This window comes from Molothrus ater, chromosome 4 (genome assembly GCF_012460135.2).
Source record: "Molothrus ater isolate BHLD 08-10-18 breed brown headed cowbird chromosome 4, BPBGC_Mater_1.1, whole genome shotgun sequence".
Classification (NCBI taxonomy): domain Eukaryota; kingdom Metazoa; phylum Chordata; class Aves; order Passeriformes; family Icteridae; genus Molothrus; species Molothrus ater.
In genome coordinates this window covers 65,738,922-65,765,445 of record NC_050481.2, presented here as the reverse complement: position 1 = coordinate 65,765,445, position 26,524 = coordinate 65,738,922, and the positions used below count along the sequence as shown (strand labels likewise).

At 37.4% G+C, this 26,524-nt stretch overlaps 1 protein-coding gene across 2 annotated transcripts in view; it reads left to right on the top strand.

Moving 5' to 3' along the window:
* Positions 1 to 26,524, top strand: part of UVSSA (UV stimulated scaffold protein A) — a 46,117-nt gene that overhangs the window by 12,214 nt on the left and 7,379 nt on the right. For both annotated transcript variants that reach the window (XM_036382751.2, XM_054514736.1), the window contains 5 exons: positions 8,055 to 8,160; positions 15,592 to 15,769; positions 16,688 to 16,837; positions 21,456 to 21,639; positions 22,470 to 22,581. In XM_036382751.2, the coding sequence (XP_036238644.1) occupies positions 8,055 to 8,160; positions 15,592 to 15,769; positions 16,688 to 16,837; positions 21,456 to 21,639; positions 22,470 to 22,581 (730 nt within the window). The remainder of the gene's footprint in view (positions 1 to 8,054; positions 8,161 to 15,591; positions 15,770 to 16,687; positions 16,838 to 21,455; positions 21,640 to 22,469; positions 22,582 to 26,524) is intronic.

Here is a 26,524-nt window from a genome sequence, read left to right as displayed (position 1 = left end):
TTTTTCATTAACTGTATCCATTACTTTTTGTTTCACCTTTCCTTATCTTCTGTCAAATCTAAGCATGTGCTTGGATCTTGATTTATTCGTGTACTTAATTTTATCCATGTGAAACATCTGGTTGAACTCAATAATGCCATTAATAATTAGATTTGGAGGAGCCTGTCCTTGTGTTGTCCAGAACCTGATACTCAAACCTCACTATAATACAAGTAAGATTTTTTCAGAAAATTGTTACAAATTTACAATTTAAATATTTGCTGCTAATTTAGTCCTAAAATACATTAAAAGGTTTAAATTTTAATATGTTACAAATTAAGCTAAGAGTTCTGCCAATTACTTGGTTACAACACTTGCTGATTTTTTTCCCCATGTCTTCAACTACAGTTGGGCATTTTAGCAATTCTAATGAGTTATTTCTACCTAATAATTTTGTAGCTTTTTTTTTCAAGTCTGTCTTTTTGTTAAGTTAGTGCTTGCTTTAGGAAAAAAAAAAAAGCTGCACTTGAATTTTAGATTTCTTTTTCTGCTCCTGTAGCCATAGAGGATCCAGTCCTGTTGACAGCTCTCTGTAACAGCTTCCTGTAGTTACATCCTTACAGTTTTTTCTCTTGTTCATTTTAGAGAAATTTTAGTTTCTGGGGATTAGGTAATTGTCATCAGTGATCCCTCACAGTGCCTGAAACCACATTTACTGAAACATGCTCAGACCATGCAGCAAGAGAGGCACCTTTGTAGGGAACTCTTTTCCCCAGGTGCTGCTTTTTAACAAAAACTGCAACTCTTAGCAAGAAGTTGCCCTATGAAAACTGGAAGCATTTAATTTTAAGGTTTAAATGATAACTTGATGTTGATTGTTAGTATGTTTTCTGTAGAGAAATGTGGGAATATTTGATAACTACAGCAGCATTATTCCTAAAGATGTTCTTTACCAGATTTATACATTGTTAGCATGTAATGTGGTCAGAATAAATAGTAAAATTTATTAATATTTATGTGGTCAAATTGGTAGCCCAGGTAACATTTAAATGGTTTGGATTTTTTTGTCTAGGTAATATTTATCAAAAAAGCCAGATCAACCATAACTGTAAAAGTGAACACAGAATATTAACTAGGTCATAAGTATTTGCTTAATGCTCCCTCTTCCCTCCTTCCTGTTTTAATTGGTGTTATTTTTACTGTCATGTTTGTCGTGTTCTTATTATTTCTGTTAAATGATCACTTTTCAGCTAAAAGAGCTTTCTATTTTTTTAAGTTTTATTAGGATGTAGGACTGATGTAAAATAAAACTGTAAAATTAGCCCTCAGAACAGCAGTCCCTCGTTAAAGTGTCTGATAGCTGGGTGATGGGTTTGGTTGGTTTTGTCTCTTCCCTAGAGCTGAATGTTGCTGTGGTGTGTTTCATGCTTTGCCCTGGCCATGCAGCCTGCCACTGCTATGAAGTTATTAAAAATATCTTGTTATGCAGATCTAGCCATGAATTCTTGGGGCTGTCACTGTGACGACCTCTGAGCCCTGTGTGATTCGCAGGTCGCACAATGCAATTTGGAGCCCCTCTAATAGAGTGGAAAATAAAGGAGGATGTCTCCATCATCAGGTTAACCCTTATGTTAAGTATTTAAGTTTTTCAGGCCCAAGGGTCATCTCCCTTGATTCATCTATGAATACTGAGCAGTGTGTATTCTCTAAGTAGGAGATATAAATTTGCTTCCTGCTTTTTATCCATCCTACCTTGCAAGGGGAAATAGTGTTTTGAAGTGAATTTTTTTGTGAGGTTCATAGAGGTACATTGCTAAATGTGTATTTATAAAAATGGAAAAGGAAGAAAAGTTTTAGGCTTGAAACATATATTAATGCATTTAAATTTAGCTGATGAGCAATATGAAAGTAAATATATCCACATCTAAAATGTCTTTGTACCTGAAATCCACAATCAGAAATACATGTAAGGTTATGTGTATTTGCATAGAATAATTTTTTACCTGTCTGTAGTAAATTAGGTTTATTTAATTGAGATGTTATTGTTAGACGTGGAAGCCTTCGCTAGTTTAACTAAAACTGTTGCTTCTCCCCTGAATGTGATCCTTACTTTCTGAAAAATGTGGATTGTGCAAGAGAACTTGGCCCTTTTGATGTACCTACTTAAGGATTAAGATGGTTTATGCAACCACGATTTTGGTGGGTGGTAGGAGCTCAAGTAGTGAGGTATGAAAATATATCTGAGGACACATCTTGAGTGGTTATTGCTAAAGAAATACTGAACTTGCCTTACAAAATCTTTCTGAGGTAATAATTTTGTCCAATGTACCATTTTTCTAGACTGCCTTTATTTTCTGCCTTCTGAAACTGTGAAGGCACACACTGGTCCACTGGGTCTCTTGGACATACCAGTTTTTTTTGAAAGGATTAATGAAGAGGCAGAGTCTTTTGAACTGGTTTTTGAGCTTGCTCCCCCAGGACTGTGAGAATCCTCACAGACTCTTGCTTTAGGGAAAAACTGGTTCATCAGGTAGTTGTTATATTGCTAAAGCAATTTGGAGCAAGGTGTGTTCATTCTCCAGTGTACTTTGGCAAAGTGTTGGGCTGGAACCCTTCAAGCATTTTTGCTAACTCCTGGAAATTAGGAAATAATGTGAAAAGTGCATTCCTAAATAAAAGTCAGCCTGGCCAAGATGCTTATGTGCTGTTGAGCAACTACACCTAGAATGAATGGTGATACTTTTACGGGTGAACATAAAATGTGCTTTGCCTGGACCACATATCTAATTTGCAGTCATGGGGTTTGAATTTATGTTCATATCACAAAGTGAAGGGGAGGGAGGCTGTGTGGGAGGTTCTTATAAAGACAGCTCTGTTAGTAGTTTGTGTTTTCCTTGTGTTGCACATGAGAAAACTCAAGCATGGTTCTAAAATCTGTCCAAATGCCAGCATTTATTTCCATGTCATCCTGTGTTGGATGATAAAAAAGAATGGAAAAGGAGGAATGTGTCTTTACATTAAAGATACACTGACTACTCAGTTTCTATTACTGGCACTGAAGAATTTTACCCCAGTCACTGTTTTCTTGCATAGAATATCCCCAAATTTCATTTTAACATACCTGAAGTATGTTTTGTGTTATGGTTGAATAAAAAATGCATGTGCTTAAGGTTGCCCCTCTAACTAGGTTCTACAGCAATAAATATTCTGGGTCCCTAACCAAAATCTTCTAGAAAAATATTTAGTTGGCTTTGAGTAGATGCACATGAGATATTGGCATGGTGGAATAATTTGCAAGATCTTTCAGTGAGGGTATTAGCATATAAATAGCAGATGCAATGACGACCATCACAGCTGAGTACATTTAATTTTTAGTTTATAAGATAGAATGGGTTTTTAAATGCATAGCCATCAAGCCTGCTGAAAGACAAATGAAGTTTAGAGTTCACTTGTCTGAGGATGTCTTACATCATTTTTTTTTTAGAAAAGGGAAACAGGCACACATAAAACTGAACAAAAGTGATTTCTTGGGTGAAAAGTAATTGAGATTGCAAACCAAGTTAATTAGACCATGCAAAATTTATTTAATGGTCCCAGCTGTAGTTTGCAAGTGGTGTTTTAGTGAGTAGATATGACTTCTTCATGTGCTATCTTTTCTCTTGCTTCTTTTTCTAAGATAATTAGTGGTGGCTGTACATCTAGTCCTGTAAACTGATTGCATTGTATATTTCAGTAATTTTATTGCTTGCTTTAATTATGATTGCAGAGACTCGGGTTTTTAAATCCTCTTAACAGAATGTAGCAGTCAATTTGTATAAAAGTGAGCAAAGGATCAAGGGCTTTTCTTCACATCTTTCCAAGTGCTGTGTGGTGGGTGGAGGCTTTTTTCACATTTATAACTGGCTGGGATGGGTGAACAAGGCCCTTAACTGGGGCTCTGGTTGCCCTGAGCTGCACCAACAGATGGAGGCTGTTGGAGCATTGACTGCAAAGTAAAAGAAACAATTGCATTTCTACTTGCATCCAGTGCTTTTTCCAGGTTTTTTAATAATGCAGAGTAATAAAGAAACATCTGTTTTTTTTTTTAATGAGTTAGGGAGGAAACGATTTGATTGCACTTGTCTAGTTGGAATAGTCAGCACTATTTTCAGTTTTTAGTAAAAAATCAGGAAAATTGTGAAAATGTTCTAAGTGATTACAGTGAAAAGAATACCTGTATATTTTCTGTCTTTTTTTTAAAACCATATTCTCATATGTAAATAAGTCCAGCTCAAGATTCTGAAAATTGCCTAGGTAAATCCCGTTTCTTCTCACAGGAATATAGCTACCTAGTTAGTGATCCTACCATGCTAAAGAAACCAGCAACCAACACATAGTTTTGCAAATACATCATTCTATGACTTAGATAAATAAATACAAAAATAAATACCAGCATTTTAGAGCAGATTAACAGGCCAAAAATTCCCTTTCCCTTGGAACTTGAGGAGCAGTGGTGGTGCAAGCAGCCTCTGATGTCTGGGGATCTGGTGGACCATTCTCTAGTGACAGAGAGGGGCTGTTCACCCTCCATCTGTGCTAAGACTGTGGTAGAGAGTTTCCTCATATCACCTGATAATTAGAATGGATTTGAACCCAGGAGCTTCTTTCTCACATTCTTTGACAGGTGATTGAGAAACAAGCAGTTTTGTTACTACCTATCTTCGAGGTATTTAATCTTGTACACTACAAGAAAAGCTTTCCATTGTGGTATTTATCACTTGCTCTTATGCTTTACTTCCCTTCAGCCATGGCACACTAGAAATTTCATATTTTTATCTTAGTCTCCTTTTTCATGGTTGCAAGTACCCTAACCCCTCATTCCTAAAAGGATTATAATTTACTTATTCGGCCACTTAAAACTACTGTCTTAAATATTTATTTCTTCTGATTTAATGGTGGATTGTTTATTTTTATTTTTTTAATTGACTGAAAAAGTTTTCCTGTAGTGGAAGCATAGGTAGGAGGGGGTTGAGCTTTCCCACTACCTCTGTAGAAGTTGCTTTTTGGAACTTGAAAAAAACATTCTTTTCTAACTTATAATATTGCCCGTGAGCTCTCCCACTTTCTCTTGCAAGGAAATGGAACAAACATACATAAATGGGATGGTTCTGATAAAGTACCACTGGAATGAAGTAAATTGAGATATAACTACCTGCTATTACTGTGCAACTTCTTGAATTTCCAACAGTGACAACTTCAATATTTTAAAGTAAAAAGATAACTTATTTAACTTGTTAAGGATTTTATCAAGATAAAGACTTTATGTCTGTTAGAAGGGAAAAGAGGGCCTAATTCCTGATAGTTAGCTAAGCAGTTAATTTTTTTTCAGGAAGTCTAAATTTAATAGAAGGCTCCAGGGAAATTCAAGGGTGTGAACAATACGCATAATATTTTATGAAAATGACCCCCATATTTAAAATCTGGCATTATATGTTATGCATTGTAGCACCAAGTCCACATCTACCTTTTAGAAAATTAAAACACATAAATTCTGTTTAGTGTTTGATATGTGCTGCACTAGCTGAAAGCCATAATGCCCCTAAAACCTTGGGTTGCTTTTCACCTTTCATAAATTCCTGGGTAGATTCTATACAAAAAATAATTTTCAGCTCCGTGGCTCATTGTTATTCAAAGTTGATTGATTGTCGTCATTTACCCAGTGAGGAAGTTAAGTGCTCCTGTCATTTCTGAAGAGTATAATTGGGACGTTTCACAGGTCAGTGGTAGTGACAGGTTTCCCTTTTGATTAGTGTTAGACTGATAACAAAAATTACAGTTTCCTATGATTAATGTTTTCTATAGTACTTGAATGCACAGTTCATGGATTGTACCTAAACAAAGTGAATTTGCATCTGATTATGCCTTTTCTCTGCCAGGCTTTTCATGTGCTTTAAAGTTTTAGATCATGCAGGTAATACAGCAAAGTTGCTTCCAGTGCAGTTTTCCAGTGGAGGATTAGTGAGATCCACTGAATTTTAGAATATTACCATACAGAGAGATATGTGCCTTGGGTGATATGAACAAATTAGGTGGAATTTCAATTAAAGATAATACTCTGCTTTCCTCTAGTCCTCTCAGATATGACATGCAAGGAAGTACTGGTATTGTATCCTTGCTCTTTTAGGTATAATCTGGCAACTTAAGTTAAATGATCAGGCTGGACTGAGTTTTGTCCTCTTGTTGTCTAACACTATTTCTCTGTTCCTTAAACCTGTTGCTGTTTATTTGTTTACAGACTGAGTGAAAACAAAGGGAATACAGAATACACTGAATTTACTTTCCCTTTTTATGATATGAAAGTTAGTCAGTTTGTACATTATGACACAAAGTTGCAGACTGAGATCATCTATGACAAATTTTATCTTGGTGAAATCTTTTTTTTATAGCTAGGTAAGAAATGGAACCTGAACATGAAAATTTTGCTGATGTCCTGCTTGTAGAATTTTACTTCTAACTTGTACCATCCATTCATTATGTGTTAATGTATATTTTTGTATTAATAGCCATTAACATTCTTTATTAGAAATTAATGCAGTCCCACTTACAATTAATTGTGGCCAAAAAGAAATACTGGGGTTTTTTAAGTTATTATTTATTTTAATTTTTAACCACATTTGATAAACCAAGGTTAGCTGCTAGATTTTTTGCTTTAGAGTATATGTATGATTTAAAGGAACTCAGCTGTGACACAAGATTAGAGTAGTGAATTAGATTGGGAAAATTCTGCTGCAGGCAAAACCTGCAGTATCCTCTGGTGCTTGTAACAATGAGTGGTTGGTATGAATATTAACAGAATCCAGGTGCACTAATAGAAGTAAAGAACACAGCTGAAAATAGTGACAATTATGCTATTCCTTGTCAATTGGGTTGCTGCAATGAAGTGGAAGAAGTGATAGCCTGTGCTAAGGTTGGATTTAGTGGATACCTTTTACTATTTTCTTGTAAAAGCACGTGGCAAACTTACAATAATAAAGTGCTAATTATGTTGTTGGGAATGAGGTGACTCTGAACATGGGCAAAGGAAATAAAGCTTAAAGTTGCTTTAAGCCTCCATCATTGTTGCCTTTTTGGGCTAGTTGGCATTTGCTTTTTTAAAGCTCTGATGGTACAGGCCATGTCTGGTGACACAGATTCTTTTAGCTTATGTGCAGTTTAGAAATAGAAGTCATTTTCAGGTATGGAACAAGCTTAGAAAAAGTATAGATTTGATGGCACATACACAGCAGTTGCTAGCTAAAACTATACATAGGAAGCCACTTAGATGGATTAATTACACTGGTTAGTTGGAACTCCTTTTTTTTTTTTTTTTACCTACTCATAGATCCTCAATTTCCATGAGATTGCAAGACAGACCAAGTGCACATTTAAGAAAATCTTGTTTTGTTGGTCTTTATCAGAGCAGTGTGTGCTGTCTGGTGGTATAAATGGTTGGGATGTACCAAATCAGTTAAGGAATGAGTGTATGAAATTATTCTTAGTGCTGTTGTGAAAAAACACACTGTACCATGTAGTATACAGATCTGAATATTCTTATTTGAGTCACTATTAGCTTACCCATTCTTTGGCTTCTCCTCCTGTTTGCCTGCTCTGGTTTTGAGCTCTTAAACAATTTGTGATACCATTTAACATGCCACAGATTACTTGAGTGCTAGTAAATGAGTAAAATCATCAAAATGAGAAGAGTTAAGACTGTAATTTGCTCTTTAAGTCAAAATCTTGATGTTATTTTAAGATTTTTTGGTCTTATTTTATAGCTTCACACTTTCTCAGACTTCCCCAACTGCATGTGTTCTAATGGATAAAAGGGGCTTTAAAGAAGCCCTTAGGATAGAGAATGGCTTTAGAGATAAAATGTTAAGCAAAGACCTAATCTTAGATCAAGATTAAATACATAATTAGGGAAATACTTTTGACATAGAGAAGTCTCAGTAGGGCTATCAGGATGTTTGCAAAATATTTTCAGCGTGAAAGGAAATGAAAAACAGTCTTCACATGAAAATAAAGAGAAAATAACCCCAACAAAAATATCTCTGTAGATGAAAGCCTCAGATGATGAGGATGAGGATGAAGATGAGTTTGTGGAGGTCCCTGAGAAGGAAGGTTATGAGCCCCACATTCCAGACCACCTGCGGAAGGAATATGGTGAGTTTGCCCAGCTGTGACAAGCTTTATCCCTGCGTGTCACTGCTGCACCAAGGTAAATAAACAGCCATGCTGAAGTAATCAAGTGATCAGCAGTGTGGGTAATCTCTGCCTGCTCTGAGGAAGTCATTACATGGACACCAGAGCAGTGATTGGCTCTGCATAAACAAATACTTCTAGGAGCAGGAGCAACTGAGACGAGCAGCTTATTCCATTCCATCATCTTCCTCAGGAGCTCAGAGCCAGGAGCAGCACCCTGTGTGCTTGTAGGTGTGCAGAGCACACATCATCTTCCACAGTTTATTCCATTCCATCATCTTCCTCAGGAGCTCAGAGCCAGGAGCAGCACCCTGTGTGCTTTTAGTTGTGCAGAGCACACATCATCTTCCACAGCTTATTCCATTCCATCATCTTCCTCAGGAGCTCAGAGCCAGGAGCAGCACCCTGTGTACTTGTAGGTGTGCAGAGCACACACTGGGAGTGAAGGGATTGCAAAGTGAGGTTGGCAATGAGCCTGAATGTCACATACAAGTGCTGGTGCCAGTCTGGTGAGCTGGGATAAGGGGCTGTTCCATCACCTGCATTAATAGCAGCTGGATATGCACAGTTACTTCCTCCCATAGAATGGCCAACTTAGAGCTCTGCAGGGTGGCTCTTTTTGTTTAGGTATTGATGTCAGAAGATGTTAAATGCAGCTCAGCCTTCAAGTGCAGAATTACAGCCACAGAGCACGTACCAGGTGACAAACTATAATTTTGTGTTCTTAGTAAAAGTAGATAATTTTTAAATGAAGTTATGCTTACTTGTGTTCTTGTGAAATTGAGGGTGGTGTTACTGAAGAAAGTTCATCTTAATTCGACTTCAGTGCATTGCTCCTTGTCCTTTGTACCTCTTGCTTAGTAAATCTGCAGCTTTATTTCTGTGTAACTCAGTATATTTGAGGATTCCCAAGGTTTCAGTACATTGTGGAGAAGGGTAGCTGCCATCAGAAAGCTTTAAGTTAAAAAACCTGTGAGCAGTGTCTTGCTCCTGCATTTTTCCATGAGTATTTGTGTAAGACTGGTGCTGTTGCTGTTGCTTTTTCAATGTTGATGCTTATTTTTCCCAATTCTGCAGTTTACCTCATAAAAGTCAGGCTGCAGCTACCACCTGGAACTCATTTTTCATCTCTTTTGCGGCAGCCTAAGTAATTCTAACATGCAAAATTCTGTTTGTACTTGCCAGTTTCCACTGGAAGTGAAATGTATTCACCTCTTCCCTTTTATCCCATCTTCCTCATGGACACATATTTCTGAAAAATAAAGCATCTTACCACCCTGTATCACACTAACACAATACTTGGCTGCTATTTGAATTCCTTTTTATAGGGAAGGATAAAAGAAGAACCCTGCTATCTCCTCAGGGATATTTTAAAAATCAAAATGGATTAAGAAATTCCCAATTTGTATTTAAACTATTGCTGGTAGGAAAATACATTATAGTGAAGAAGTCAATCAATCAGAAAACAAAAACCTCTCATTTTGTATACCTGTGGTTATGTAGGAGCTAATGGTCACACTTGGATGTTCTTTATCTGATAGGTTTATTAAAAAATAACATTTTGAAAGAAATTAATCATTCCTGATGCTTCTGAATACATTCAGCTTTACTTACTGCCATTTAAAGCTATTATGTATGTTCCCAGTTCTGAAAATAAATCAGAATTCCTGAAAATCACAGCTTAGAAAATGAAAGTCTGGATGAGTGGAATGTTCTAACTAGAACATTAAACCTCCCACATAAAATAAAATCCCAGTGTTATGTGGAAAGTGTGAATGGCTAAAAGCTACTTTTCCTTTTGTTGTTACTTTTCCTGAACAAGCCAAATTAACTTGATACAGTAAACCAGAAAACAAAGCTGTAAAACATGACTGTGGAAATGGATTGAAATGTGACATGTAAATTATTGATTTAAATGTCACTTTATTTCCTTTCACTTCTCTCACAAAGATGTATCCTACCAACAAGGTAAATTTTGTGTTTCTCCTGAGAACTGAAAAACTTGTTAAAAATGAAAATTTGTTTAGAAGGACAAGTTCTGTGCATAAGTATATAGACACATGCAGTTGTATTATCTGTGTGTTTATGTGGTTAATAACTATAGTCTCAAAATTGGTGATGATATTAAATATAGAAATTGGGTGCAGTTTGGGTGGAGGTAGAATTGAAGAAGTCAATTTGAATCTTGATGTATAAAATGAAATGTAAATTTGTTAAAAGAATTTAGGTGATTAGATAATTGAAGTGTGAAGATATAACCCATTAGAGGTGTCATGCCAAATTAGCATTACCAGAATTTTAATGACCTCCCATTTGTATAATCCTTATTTACACTTGCATCTGATGTCTGCAGCTGACAAGAGGCCAGCTCTCCTGTGGGACCACAGGGTCATTTAAAATACACTGTGGTGCTAAAGAGGAATATTTGGCTGAAAAAGAAACACCACTGGAAATAATTTTCATATGGTTGCTCAGATCTCACCACTGGGCACTGATGTTGCTGATAGCACTGATGAGTGACCTGCCCTTGTATGGCTGGCATTGCTCAGCCCTGGAAAATTGAGCCATTATTCATTTAAAGGAAAACTTCAAGGGGAAATAAAATCTTCTTTCTACAGGAGATTTTCCACATTCCAGCCTTTGCTGCTCAGTTGTTGGTTCCATTGGTATAAAGCCTTAGGGTGGATGAGGTAGGGGATGGAGCTGTGCAGCCCCTGATGTTGTTCTTATCCCATAGAATAGAATTTTTGGCTGATCCCAAAGGATGAGAGTTTCCTTCCTGCCCTTGGTGGTCTTGGCCTGGCTTGCAGCTGTGCTCTGACCCACATGGGAAATGATCTCTTTTGAGGGATGTGCTTTCCCACATAAAAATGGAGCAATTCTCAGCTGTAGTCCAAAGCACCCCCTTTAGTTGGCAGTTCTTGTCTGTGTCTCATTGCAAGCATTACTTACCCATGCAATAATGCTTCAGAACAGGGGAGTCCTATTGCTGTTTTACAGGAGGTGATAGAGGAACCCATCTGACTTGGGACTATTAGCATGGAAGCAGTCTACTGGTTTTCCAAGTTTCATCTTTATCCAAAATTATATGAGGAATGACTGTGCAGTCACAAACCTTTATTTCTACTCTGGTTAATAAGATTACTTCTCTTGTATTTGAGCCTTAAGCTGAATGTTTTTAGCTCTCTGATAGCTATTTTACAGGTTCACATTGCATCTTGGAGTCTGCTTGAGATTTCTTTCATATGGGAATCAAAGCTACAGTTCCCAAGAGTTACTTCTATCCATTTCTGAAATTCTTCCCTCTTTTCCTCACAATGTGATGTGGGTTAGATGTCCCCAAACTGCCTTTCCTAATCTGATGGCATCTCAGTCATACTTTTCTGTGTATTAAGTAGCTGCTGTTGAATCCTTGAATAGACACCCCCTGTGCTGGCTAGATGGAAATTAAAAATTATACCTAAGCATTTTCCTTCCTTACTGCAGTGAGTTCTCAGTTTGTCTGGGTCCAGCTTTTCAGTCAGGTTTGATTTATCTGGTCTTCATACCTCAGGAACTTCTGAAGGAATTGTCCCTGCATGTTGTGAAGGATGTGGAGAGCAGTTTTATGTGGAGAAACAGCTCAGTGGAGACCTCAGCAGAAACAAACATGCAAACTCCAGCGTGTGTAAAGCACCATTGTCAGGGGCTGGGTTTGAGACTTTCAATTACACTGTCTAAGCTAAATGAGGCTTTTACCTGACTTCTCTAAGGAGAAAAAGCATATCAGGTTTTACAGGGGGAATGTTAGGCAGAATTAGTTATTTACCTCTTTGAAATTCAGGTTTCTTTTCCTAAATTTGGAAAAAGCAGGTAACACAGTTGTGTTTCTCAGCCTGACAAGTCTAGTATCTAGAAAAAGTTTTCTATTAATAATACTATAAATCCTTTAACACAGAATTCAGTAGAAAAGATGTAGTTGTTACATGAGGTAAATAGCATGTGTTGATTTATCATAAGTGTATTGAAAACAGCTATTCAGCATTGAAGTTAAAACCCCAGACCAGAATTTCTGTAATCAAATGCATGTGTGGTCTCCATTTCTCTTAGGATATAAACCTCTAGAAGTATTTAATTATACATTTACAAATGAGATTGCCTCTTTATATTAGTGTGTTTTGATATACCTGTATATGCACAAACACAAGTCCTGTATGGAATCACAGAATCATCTTTAAGATTTGAAAACACCTCTAAAATCATCAAATCCAGCCTATGACTGAGTACTGCCATGCCCACTAAACTGCAAAGTTGCCACATCTACTCACCTTTTTGAATGCTTCAGGGATGGTGACTCCAGTACTTCCCAGGGAGCCTCTTCCAGTGTTTAACTGCTCTTTTCAGTGAAGAAACTTTTCCTGATATCCAACCTCAACCTCCTTTAGCACAGCTTGAACCTAGAGAGACCTAACCACACTTAGGACAATAAATGAGTAAAACTGTTTGTAATGCAGTATTTGGAATAAAGATCATCTTTTCACAATTATGAAAAAACATGATTATCCCTTCCAACAAAATACTTCAACAGCCATGTAGAACTATTGACTGTAGATACTTCTGATGCATCTTGATCTGCTGGTCATGGAAATTTTCCTCATTCTCAGGAGAGGTTTTCTTCTATGTAAATAAAAATTTCCCAGAAAATCTAACAGATACACTTGATTTCTGCTAAAGTTGTTGGAAATTAATACTCACTGCACAAGATATTGGCACACTTTCAAGTAGTTTGCCACAGCAGTATCCCTCAGAGGATCTATGCAATGACCAAGGGATGCAAAATCAGAAGGAAGAAGCTTAAAAGGTGAGGGTGTAAGGTATAGAAAGGGCTTGATATAAATGCTGTATATTTGTGTTTTTCTGGTTCTTAGCTATGATTGTAAAGCAGTAATAAGTAGGGTTAATTAATAAGAGGTAACATTATATCAACATATTCTGTAATTCCAGTAAGCCAAAGTGTTTATGTAATGTTAGTGAACTCTTCTTAACTACTCTTAAAAAGAGTTATCTTTTTTCTTTAATTTGAATTTTGAAAGGATTCCAAGATTTCACATAAATGAGCATAGCTACGTTCAAAGGCACTGGTAAGCTTTGAAAAGTCCAAAGCTTATTGTGCTTCCTGAGTCAAATACCAGCAGGCATTTTCATTGTGAGCACAGTGGAGTGAGAGGGGAAATATTGGACCTGAACTGCTGAATTGTCCTTACAATCTAGGACAGTGTCTGTACTATTATAAATCACATCCACTTGCCTTGACTAAGATTCAACAAATGGGGAGCAGAAATTATTAATTTTTTTTCAGGAAAGGTGAAGTCCATAATACTTGTTTATATTCTATCTCTGTTTTTTCAATTAAACTTCAGTGAATCTGAAGTAGCTTGATTTTGTCTAAATCCACACAGCTGAGGAAACCTGGGCTTGCTTTTTCTCTGAATTTTCACTGAGGGGCTTTTATCTCCCCCTAATCCCACCATTTCTGTCAGGACATAATCTCTTTCTCAAATTTACATTTTAATTACAAGGCCAGCTGAACTAGCTGAAATCAATAATGTCAGCATTCAGCAGCCTAACTTCAGCTGAAACCCCAGCCTCTCTCTTTCCTGCTATAGATTTATCTTGTGAACATGGGCTTCTTTATTGCTTCAGGCAATAGGTGCCATTTGGTCAATTTAAACAAAAAGGGGGATTTAAACACTTTCATGATTCTTTCTCAAAGCTGCTATTGGCACAATTTGAACCCAGGTACTGTACTTGTTAAACAAACCACACACAACAGCAGAATTCTGGAGAGGAATATTACTTTTAAAACTGCACTTAATCCCATCTATGCTTTAAAACCAAAACAAAGCAACCCCACCCTGACATTGGACACCATTCAGCTGGGGCTGTCTGCCTGGTCACTCTTGTCTTTATCTTGTTAGCAAAACCTACTTTCATACATAAATACTTTTTAAAAATTCCACAGTGGAGGTGATGTTACTGATGTCTTAGTGTTATCTATTTTTAGCTATTTTTCTGTTAATAGTTTAAAATAAGAAATCAATGAGAAAATATTTTGCTCTTGTAACTCTTAAGAATTCCTATATTGATCTTCCAGATGTGATTTTTATCTGTCTAAATGTCACATTGTCCATTTATCTCTCTTGCCTTTCCTGTCTGTTGCTGAGTGCTTGTCTCTGCTGTTCCCCTCCTCCTCAGCCAAACCAGTGTTGTGAACAAGCAGTCATGCTTCCTGTAAACACCATAGGAAAAGAAATAGAAAAAATAGGGTTTTCTGAGAACTTTTACTACATAGCAAGTATTTTCTCTGAAGATGAGAGGTATGGTGAGTGACACAAACCTGCTATCTTTTGACTTTTTTTTTTACTATTTGTAAATAGTACAAGTGCTCTCAAACCACTTGCTTTAAATAATGCTTTTCAGAAAGGGTCCTTAAAAAAAAGGAAAAAAAAAAAGAAGTTTAAATGCTAAATATAGTCTGAGCAATTCTGCATTACAGATAGTTTATGACATATTCTTAACCAGGTTAACTGAGAAGGGCCAAAGGCCCTGTTTGTGACTGTTTCTGTCATTAAAGGAAGTTTACTTCTCTTCTTCTGATGATTCTAAAGTGTGGTTGCAGTAATGGTTTTGGTTAATTCTGTTTCACTTTGATAAAAGCACCTGAGAAAGGCATTTTCCCTTTCTGGCCTGTGATGTGAACTGAGACAGAGCCCTGCCCTGCCACCTTTCCAGAGACATAAATTGAAAATTCCTGCATTATTATTTCACTGAAGTGCTGTTTAAAAGCACATTTTTGTGGGGGCACCATTCTCCCTCTTGAACAGCAAGTCCACAGCTTAATAAATGTAATGAAATAATTTCTTCTGCTATTTAACTTAGATATGTGCTTAAATCCATCCTATTATATTTAATTATAACTTCCTTTATTCCTGGTCCTTCTGCAGACTGTTTTCTAGTGCAGAGATTGGACCTTTAAATGTTTTTGGATGGGTTTTTGGTTTGTTTTTTTTATAATGTTCTTTAAAGGCTTGTTGACTTTGAGAATGTAGTGTTCATAGCTTTTGTTAGTGTGTGGTTGGGCAGGAGTGAGTAAGGGAGCAGCTCTGGGTGTACTTCCTTCTTCTGCCAGCACTTAGATATTTTCTTCTGGCAAATTGTGTGGTTTAGTATCTGTGGAAGACAAATGTGCTCTAAATAATTCTGTTTCACTAAATAATTCTGTTTCACTGTGAGTGGGAATGATGTCTAATACAAACTGAAAGCAGGAAGATGTAGTCAGCACCCTGGGCTGTTTGGGTGGACTGTGAGGGTGGGAGAAGTGAACCACTCCTAAACATCAAGGTTTTTTTGCAGGGCTTGAACCTCAGTCACCTCCAAAAGCCCCAGTGGCAAAGGCATCAACAGGAGCAGCTCTGCAGAGCTCCCACACTCGGCTCAAAGGGAACGAGGATGAGCTTGATCCAACCTGTGCAGCTGCCACCCTGAAACTCCTCAGAGACAAACTCCCAAAGCTACCATCTCCTCATGCCAGGTCATCTTTGCTTTAATTCCTGTACAAACCTCTTGCTCTTGTGTTTATTAGTCATGACAGCACACAGAAAAGCATTTGTGAACCAGGAAAGCTGACAAGGCTGACTTGATCTCGTTTTGAAGTTACATTCATTACTTAATGTTTGGGATTTTGTTGGTGATTGCACCAGGATTTTAAGGAACCTTTTACTGCTCAGTTAATATAGATCTTATTTGGTGTAAATGGCCTTTATGAAAATACACTGTTCCCTTCTTTGCTACCAACACCCTCCACCCCATTTATTTGGGTAAATTTTGTTTGCAGCTGAATAGAGTGTATCCTAATGTTCAGTTAGCAAATAGTTTCAACATCTCTTTGTTCCCAGTGACTTAGGCTGTCAGTGCTGCCTGGAGATGTTACATTGCTTCCAAAGACATATTTGTTATCAATCCTGCTCAAAGTTTGGTGATACTCCAGCCTTGCCTAGTATTTGGCTGTGATTTGAGTACAAGGCTGGGGTCATCTGTTTAGTGACATGTTCCTGGAAAGACCCTTCTGCATGGGCCAGGAAAGCCCCCAAAACTTAGCAAACTGGAATTGATGTGAGATTTCCAGTACCACATCTGTGGCTCCTGTGGGAGTGCAGCATGCTTGATCCACTGCTGCCCCCATCAGATCTCTGGGTTTCTGCCTCCATAGTGTGATGTGTGTTAACCAGCCCTAGCTGAACATGCAGTGAGCTGCAGAGTGTGTGGTGTTGTGTCATATGGTCTTCCTTTAAAAAAAAAAGGGACAACCTTGAAAAGTAGTTGTAATAGTACATGTAAGGTAATATTGGTGTTGGTCTAAAAAAATCTAATGAAAACAAAACAAACAAAAGAAAAAAAAGTTGTTGTGGTCATTGGTGTTCTGTATTGACTTCTCATCAATTTTCTCCAGTGAATCTGCAACTTCTGAGACATCAAACTTGGAAGATCCTGACAGTAAAAGAAGAAAATTAGAAGAAAGAGCTAAAGCTCCCCTCATGCCTTTTGGATTAGATCTTCACTACTGGGAAGAGGATCAGCCAAGTGCTGGGAAGATTCTCAAGTAATGCTCTTTTTCTTTTAAGACAAATTAAACAAATAGATAGATTTACTTGTACTCAGAGGTCATGCAATGGGGTGACTGCTATTTCTTTTGATAATTACTTTTCTTCTTTACCTTGTGTTGTAGGACCCATAAACAAAGTCAGAAATTCTACCTTTAAATGTTATTTGTTTTGAGAAGATGTGATACTAATTAAATATCCTTTGATGCTTCAAAGCACTTCTGTTTTCTGCTCTTTTTATGTTTGCAGCATGGCATCAGTTACTCCAATTTGAGCTGGTACCTCATTATGCAAAGGGCTCTGCCAAGTGTGTGATAGACATTCCCTGAGCTGGAGACTTTAGGATCTAAATAAGTAGCAGGCAAGGTAGGAGAAAGGCTGGGGAAGTGTTTTTCTTGGTAACTGAGGAAAATGCTGGGCTTACTCAGTCATGCAACAGAAAGGTGGCAGTTACAGGATTTGGATTTGGATCTTTCACTTTCCATTGCTGTCTGGCAGGTTTTCTGTTTCATGAAGCACTGCTGACTTAGGGAAAGCTTTAGCACTGCTGGGGAGAAGAGGTGGTAGGTACACATCAGAATTTATTTCTAGCAGTCAGTTTTTAAGCCCTTTTTACTGTTTTTAAATGAAAGTTGGGTTGCAAAGTCCTCCCTCTACGTATAAATTTCGTTTAAGTCCACCAGAACTTTGGTATCAGTGTGTACCATACCTGACTTGAAAAGGGCAAAAAATCACTGACTGGATGGGTTGCAAATTAAGCTATTATATTCTTAGCAGTATTACTTTAACTTAGTTTGTTTTCTTACCAAAACAGAAAAAACCCAGCCTGTAATCACAGTGCTAAAACTGTTGGCAGAAAGGAACAAGAGGAAATCTTTGCCCCTGCACCTGAATTTGTAAAATTCTGAATATCTGTTAAATTACTGTAAACTGGTGCAATTTGGTGCATAAAAGTGCTTTACCACAGTCACTCCAGGCTTTGGATTCCATCTCCTGTGGTGTGGGTTCTTCAAAGCCTATGAAGAGATTTTCAGCAGGGCTTTAAGAAGCATTTGTCTGTGATAATGCCAAAAAGGTAGTAAGACCTTATTTTACATTGCAAATGAGTTATTCAAGTCATAAGTGAAATCAGAAGCATATTTCACTGCCTGTCTGCCTCGTGCTCTACTGTTTTATTTTTATGCTTCCCAATAAAATAGAGGGCACACTTCTGAACCATACAGTCTATAACTACAGATGTGCCAATCTAACTAAAGATAATTTAAGTAACTGCACACACAATACCATTGACCCCAGGCATAAAATAGACTTATTGAAAAATTAAGGTAGTTATCAGTCAACTCCTTCAGCATTTCTCTATGCACTCATACTGGCTCTGTAAGATTCTTAGGGGAAGAAAGCAAACTGAAAAATAGACAAAATATATGGGATGTGTATGGAATCTGAGTTTTTAAAATCTGAAGGGGAAAAGTGTTTCCATTTCATTTAGCAGTGCACTTACTTAATCACAGCATTTACAATCAATTAAGATTTTAACAGTGAGAATGTAGCCACCAGGAAGATTTTTAAAGAAGTTTTGTTGGGTTTTTTGAGGGGGGGCAGAAGGTAGTGCATGCTGCACAGTGTTGAATTGTGTAGAATCTGCTATGTCAGCTTAACAGACTTGTTTTGGACAGCATGGATCTTCCAGACTCATCTACTCTCCTCCTTGAATTAAATCTGCTTACTCTTAGGAACAGAGTGAAATAGCTGGTGCAGCACTGACTGTGACTAGGGTGTTTGAATTAGCCATTTTTGCACTTGCTTCGGGATCTCTGTAAGCATCTGGGGGTTAGAATTTATATTTAAACAATGTTTTTATAAGCTGTCAGATTAGAAATTAAGATGATATAAATTAATTGAAAGAGTGCAGCAGTTCTCCAAGAAGTTTCTCTTAGATTTCAGTTAACCATTACTTGTCTTTTATTCCTCCTCCTCCTCATGTGTTGCTGTGCCATTGCCATTAAAGCCTCTGTTATTTGTCTGGATTAGAAACACTCTAAATGTGAGGTGTTGATCTTTTTCATCTTTTAGTTGATTATCTGTTCCTCTTCTGATCCATCTTACAAACAGGTTTTACTTGTCACATGCATCATTTTTTCAAACAAGTATCTGCCTATTTATAATGTTGCTTAACTTAGAACAAGAAAGCAGAAAACTTTGGGAACTGCCACTGCTTTGTTCTCTCACCTGCTTCTAAGTCATGTTGGGAGAAAATAAGTTATATGCTTGTAATAAACAGTAATATGTATTAATATATTTGTAGGAATCAGGCTCTTTAAAATTCAGTTCCCAAATACTGGTCAATGATACATAGGGCAAAACATAATTTAATATTCTTGACATTTGTTGGGTGCATATTTAGGGGAAGGGAGACAGTGAAATGATTAAATAGAATTATTTCCTAACTGGAAGGGTTGACATGCACAACTGTTAAATGCTTCTTCATTCTCAAGTAACTGTAATTTGATAATTGAGAGGGGGAGGGGAGTTCAGACCACCAAAGGACACTAGAATTTAATAAGACATTCTGTAAGATTGTCATGCATGTGAAAATCCTGTATGGTGCCTTTTTTAGGAATGCTTTCCCCTCCAAGTGGCTGCAGGTTAGTGATATAGAGCTGCCAGTCAGTTTTGCTTTCAGCATTGCATTAAAATAAGCAAATAAGAAATTGATGTCATTATTTTATTTACTCTCTATTGTATAATCTTGGCACATAATTTCTGAGCTAAAATACCGTACTGTTCAAACATTGGGCTGAAATAGTGTTTATTTTTTAGAAAGACTCTCAGGGCTTTTGGGGTTTTTTGCTACTTTTTGCCGTAGTGTGTGATTAAAAATATTTTGTTTAACCAAAAACTGTGGAAGTACATTACTGTGTTTATTGTTGAACTAGCTTACACTGGAACTCTTTTGCCTTTATCCCCTAATTTACCAGAAGAAATTATTTGTACTTTATGGCAGGTTAGTATTTCTCTGGCACTGGTGAAGTGTATTTGATGGAGAAATTACAGATAGAATCAATCTGTTTAACAAGAATTTGGCTGAACGTTTTTCTGATGATGGCAAATGACAGAGATGTTGCAGAGTTTCCTTAATTCCTTTTTTACCTAGCTCTAACCTCTTCACATAGTTTAAGTGCTCAACTATTGCATTAAAACCAGCAGCTGTATATGTCGTAGGTTGCTATGGTCAGATATTTTCCTCTACTTTTTTTTTTCCCTTGTCATCTGCTGAAAACCTGGTCAGATAAAATTAATCAAAACTTTTCAGGCCCTTTAAAGTAATTCTTTCAAGTATTGGTTTATGTGCTTTGCCAGATTGTGACTGGTGTCATGAGTGAAGCCAGTGTTCATGTATGATGGCTCTGCAGTCCACAGAAAGCAAGGCAGGAATGACACCCAAGGATATTAGTGAGTGAGAGGAATTGGATATGGACAGAGAAAATCCTCTCAAATAACTCTGGAACTGATTGGGTCGAAGAACTATGTGGAAGAAAGGGATTGTAGGGTTCCTTTAGGAATTTTATGTCCTTATCAAGACATCTGTTATCTAGGTATCTTCATCTTGCTTGTCATGAGTAGCAGACATTCAGGCTGCAATTTTTTTCCCTTAGTTTAGCTGTATTTTTTTCCTCTTCATATTTCCTTAAATTTGGGGTGGGATTGTTGTTGTTAACTTCAGATATCTTAAAATCAGATACCTAAGCTTAAGCTGGTTACCCTAATTTCTTTTCATGATTAAGAGAAAGAAACATTTACCATCAGAGGGACAGTCATTGTCTCCTAAGATTAGTATTTAAAATGAGTCAAGTAATTGCTCTCTGGGGTTGCCTGTTTTTCACTACAGACTGTTGGCAGCTTAGGGTGGAAATAATGTGAATATTAATATGAAATTATATGAATGCTGTTGAGAAAATCTTTGTTTGCCTGTCTGTCTGTAAATGTAGGTAAGGTCTCCAGTTTTAAAATAGCTTTCTAATGGGTTAGCTTAATTTCTTAGAGGAACACCTGTTAATTTCTCAGATTTATGGACACTGTGTAGGAGAATCTGGAAGAAAGAATCTGTATAAGGCTCAGCTGATTGTTTGCTCTTTCCCATGGTCTCAGTTTATTGCAAAATCCTCTGATTCCAGCTTCTGCTTCTCTGCTGCTGCAGGAGTCCAGCTATCAGGAATGAGATCAACCTCGTTAAGATCAAACTGTTTCCTCCTTGATCTGTGCTTAATCATAGAAGTATTTTGTTATGAAGAATGTTAAGTACAGAATTACAAAGTTATTCACTGAATCTGGAAATTGGATAACTGACTCTAGATGTCAGATCATGAACTAAAGCTAAAACTTGTAATAGCTTAGCAGGTTAAACAGGAAATCAATACTAGACAGGCTTTGGTGGTATTTTAAAAATATCTTCATAATACAGGAGCCATAAGAAAGACTGGTAGATTCCTAGGGGTTTTTAATTCACTAGTAATTCCCTTCCTTTCACATGTGAGTTTAGCACAGGTTGATAAAGTCATCTCTATGTATTTTCTTACAATTTTGTGTGTGAATTATTTCCATTTGTTGTTTTCGCAGATTTACCTCTGAGCATCGATTTTGGGCACCCAGTGAAGTAGAGGAAGAGGTGGAAAATAAAGAAATAACAGAAATGTTAAAAACCAGGTATATAACATTTGCTGGCAAGTTTGAGCCAGTGAAACATAAATGTCGAGCACCCATGCCTGATGGAACTCTGTGTGAAAGACAAGATCGGATCAAGGTAGGCACCAAGTTACAGCATGGAGAAGGTCTCCTTAAAACAGCCATAAAAATTTATTTCACATTGTAAGTATAGCTCAGGGGAGTGGAAGAACATTGTGGTGGAGGAGTTCATTGTTAGTATGTGCTTTGTAAGGGAAACATCCTTTTGGTGAAGAAGCTGTAAACATTTAAAGAACTCTCGATTTTTTTGGCATTCATCATAAGTTATCTGGATGTTATTTATTACTGTGATGTGTGAGTACCTGGCAGTAAGGCAGAGATAGTTCTTTGCCTTACTGCCAGGTACTCAAATTTTTCCTCAGAGGAATATTTGTTATTAACTATTTCTAGAAACTTACATGTTTGAGGGGCAAAGAAATTTTATTTACAAATTAAGTTTTATGAAAGCTAAACTCTACACAGCCTCAAATTATGAGCACTACTGAGCAGAATTGCCTAAATACTTTGTTCTAGTATTTCTGTTCTTCCTGTATTATCTGAGTATGAAGGATCTGAATGCACTTCAGTACTTTTAATGGGACAGGGATATAGCATAAACAACAATATATGATGCATCATTGGTGCCATAGTTCCAGCCTGGACAGGATGTGCTACCTGGTCCCTTGAAATTGTGTATTTGTTTCAAAAAGAGGTTATTTCTTTGACATTCTGAATATATTAAACACATTATGTTTATGGGATTCTGATGCTTTCTAAAGAGGACTGGGATTCAAGTGTAGTTTTGTTGCTCAATTCCAGTTTCCACCTTTAAGCTGTGTTGAATAAAAGGTAAACATTTTCATTCAAAAACTGTGAGATTTTTTTCTTTCCCCCCATTTCTTTCTCAAGTGCCCTTTCCATGGAAAGATAATTCCTCGGGATGACTCTGGGATTCCTGTGAATGCAGAGGACAGAGCCAGAGAAGAAAAGATGAAGTTTGAGAAGCAAGCAGCCCAGCCAGGTCTGTGTCTGCATACCATCTTAAATAAATAAAAATAAAAAAAAATACTAGGCAGAGGTGGGAAGTACTTGTTACCTGTTTTGCTCCTAACCACATTCTTACATTTGCATTTGCATTGCTATTGATTTTAAATTACAGCTCATTTGGAGTGGTTCTTGCTTATGTGATAAATATGGATACATGTGTAGATCGAATAATGTTAACATTGCATTTGAGCTTTATTTCCAGTGGATTTTGTAATGGTCCCAACACTGCTCAGACAGACCAGTTATAGCCTTTGTCTTAAGGAACATGATTATCAAGGATGGTTGGACCTGTTCCCTGGGAAGTGCTTGGCAGTAACTGTTCTGTGCTTCTGCAAAGATATCTAATCTTGCTGGTCTCTGACAGTAGTGATTTATGCAATATAATGATAATATTATTAGGATCACTGTGTTGCCACCAGTTTTGAGAGGGTGTGTTGGATTTCTGTTTTTAAATACTTGGGAATAGGCAACAAAAGTATTGGCCTTCTTCTTGCAGCCTTCAGGTGTGGAGGGGAGGGCTCCTTCTTGCCCAAGATAATTTGGACATTTTTAGCCAAGGTGCAGCTCTGGACTGGTAGGTGAGAAATGCAGGCAGTAAATACACAGGCAGGAAGACTTCCAAGGGGAATAAAAGGCTTTCTTGCAGTAAGTACAGCTGAACCCTGTTAGTGATGGACAGGTGGACTACAACCAGGAAGCTACTGGCAGTTGATGGACTGCAGAGGAAGGTGAGAGAGAGGGATCTATCCAGCAAAGACACAGTGTATAACTGGAGGGGACAGCTTTTCTTTAATCTAGCTTCCCTCAGCAGGTCTTAGTTTTCTCTGGTTTGAGCTATTTATTGTAGGTGAGTATTCTGGATTTTAATTAAACTTACCCATAGGCATTAGCATTTTGATATCCTGTACAATGCTCCCTTGCAAGAGTTCTCTCTTCAGGTTTGACTGACTTGGTGTTTGACTGTTATGCATATTATTAATAAAACTACTAAACCTTTAATGAAACCTCTTGAGAGCCTGAGGAGCAGTTACCTGTATTCAAAACAGAAATCTGCATTCAGAAAGGTCTCTGTGGAATGAATGTGCATTAAAACATAGAATTGACCCACCCAGTGTCCTTTAATACTTGTTTGACCATCTTTGAGTGGCAGTGCTTGGTGATTACAGCAGCACAGCAGTGCAGCAATTACTGAACACCTTCTGGTATTTGCAGGTGTCAAAGTGCTACATTTGCAGGTAGTTTCCATCCCTGTCCAGGCAGAGGAAGTGCTCTGAACTGGAATCCAGCCAGCAGCACACACACTGTTGGACTGTCACAGGGAAACCAGGATAGGAGTGTGGATGTTGTGTTAAAAAGGAAAGTTCCCAGCTTAGTTACGACAAACTCCAACTAGCAAATTAAACTGATAGGTGTTGTTGAAATCTCAAACTGGAAACTAATATTCTGGTATAAAAATCACTTGGACTGAAAAATATTGATTTTTTTTCCCTGTGAAATTGCCATTGCTTGAGGCTAGACATAGTATTTATTTTTATTACAGTGTCAGCTCGGTATTGTTAGAGGCTTCTCACCTCTGGTCCACAAGGATGTGTCTGTTAGTCCCAAACCAGTGTTGGCATTGCTTCTTGTGTTACTGAGTGTGGTTGTTAAGCTGAAATGTCACACAAAGGTCCAGCCCATCTGGCTGGGGACATACTGCACAAGCTGTGGCACTCAATTTGGACAAAATCCTCCATGTTTCTAAAGCCATAGATTTACCAGATGTCACTAAATACTTCTATCCACTTTATTTTTTGCTCTGCCTTGCTAATTTTATATTTGCTTTAGAGTATTTTCATCAACTTTTTAGGTTTTTTTTTTTTTTTTGCTTGTTTTGAGGCTTGTGGTTTGGAGGGGTGTGTTTGGTTGGTTTTCAGTGGTGTTTGGTTTTGGGTTTTTTTGATTACAAAGGTCTTGAAGCAATTCTGAGCAGTGCAGCTATGGGAAATACACAACTGGGAACCCACTGGACAGTCAGGAACTGTTTGATTGACAACATCATTAATGATGGCAGTTTGAAAAATCTGGAAAAAAACCACTTTAAATTTGGGGATCAGTTGTATGGTTAAATTGCACCAAAATTCTTCTTGCATCTCCTTCCTATGGGATGGTAGATTTGTTTCTATCTTTGTGTGATTAAAGGGAGAAACAAATAGGTTTGTGTGCTAATGACTGTGTTTTGACAACACTGTCATTGTTATTATGGATCATTTATTATCTTAGTACAAAATTTTAAACTCCAGCTGATGTCCACAGAGAGGTGCTTTGGGCTCTTCAGTCCTGGAACCGTGAATCACTTGGGATTACCCTGACCCGCTAATCTGCAGCGTTCATCCTTTTCCCATAGTTCACACACAGGAGCAAATTAAGTGCCTATTTTTTGTGTCAACCCTGAAGAGTATCTGGTTTTTCAGCCCTTAGTGACTTGTTAACAAACAGGTATCAGGACAGGCTGGTGAAGGCAGGCCGCTGGCCACTCAGATGTGAAATAGCGTCTCTTTACTAACTACAGTATCGATTCCCGCCTACCCTTGCAAACTGTGTAATTTTCTTTTCCCTGCTGCTAAACTCAGTAACAATGTATGAAGAGCTTTAGGGGCCCATCAATGCTCAAAAAGCCTGCTCTTCCCTGGCATTCTATTGATTTTTCTCAAAAGCTTTTAAATTGCTCCTTCATTTTACTCAAATGCTCATTTCATCTCTACTGGATGCCGGCATTTTTTCGTTGTGTTTAAACAATTGCTCCATTCACGGGGTTCCTAAACTGTGACGCCTTCTTATTACTGGGAGATAAACTGTTTAGACAGTTTTCCTTAATCTTGGATTAATCGTTCCTGTATCTGAATTGTGCTGTTCTGTATTCCCTCACTTCAAAAAAAAAAAAAGTCAGTGAGGTCTTATGATCTATCAAGTATATGTGTTCTATTTTCTCCCTTTGTAACTCTCCTATGCAACTCTTGAACTTGGTTTTCCTCGTGCTTTTTGGTGTGTTGGATTTTAATCAGGCCTTGCTTTCATGTATGATGGTAGTTTAGATCTAACCTTTCCTTGGAAAATTGCTCTGCTGTTCCTTAACACTGTGTTCTTAAGTGAGGACATTGCCTCTGACCTTCCTGAAATGTTGTTAGCAGCATTTGTCACACTCAGTGACCATCTTGGTGTATAAATGAAGTTGTAGAGTCCTTTAGGACTGTTTATTTCTCTATATTTACAAAGTTGTTATGTAAGAGGAGTAGACATTTGGTATTACAGTTTCTGCAGGCAACAAAGGCTGACTGACTTAAGGGAAACTATGCCAAATGACTGGCAATTACTGTTGTTAAAATGCAGACTTCTGGCATTTCTGCTGAGTGTGGACCATGTTCTTTTTGAAGTAGTACTTCCTACAATTTTTTCCAACCTAAATGCTCAAAGTCTTTACAATGAAATGAATTTTTTCTAAATTTCCCCTTGGCAGATGTCCATCCTCCAGCCACATTTTTACTTTGTACTTTGTGCTACCTTGTTTTGATACACAAGACTACACTGAAGGTGAAAAACTGCAGCTTCATTAAACAGTCCACAGTCTAAATTGTTCATGCTTTTTCCTCTGGTGGCATGTAGGATCAGAATCCACTTACAGTGTGTGTCTGGATTCTGAAGCATTAAGGTTTTGAAAAAATTGAAGCAAGATTTTGTTTAGATAAATTAACTTGTGCCATTGTCAAGAGAAGAAACTTGATTTAGATAATTAATCTGAGGCAATGTGGGATACTTAGAAAGCAGTATCTTTTTCAGATGCAAAATGGGTGTCATGGCAACAGGGTCATGTTATCCTACTCAAGAATTTTATGGAGATGTCTGATAGCAGTTCATGTTTTAAAGTAAATATTATTGAA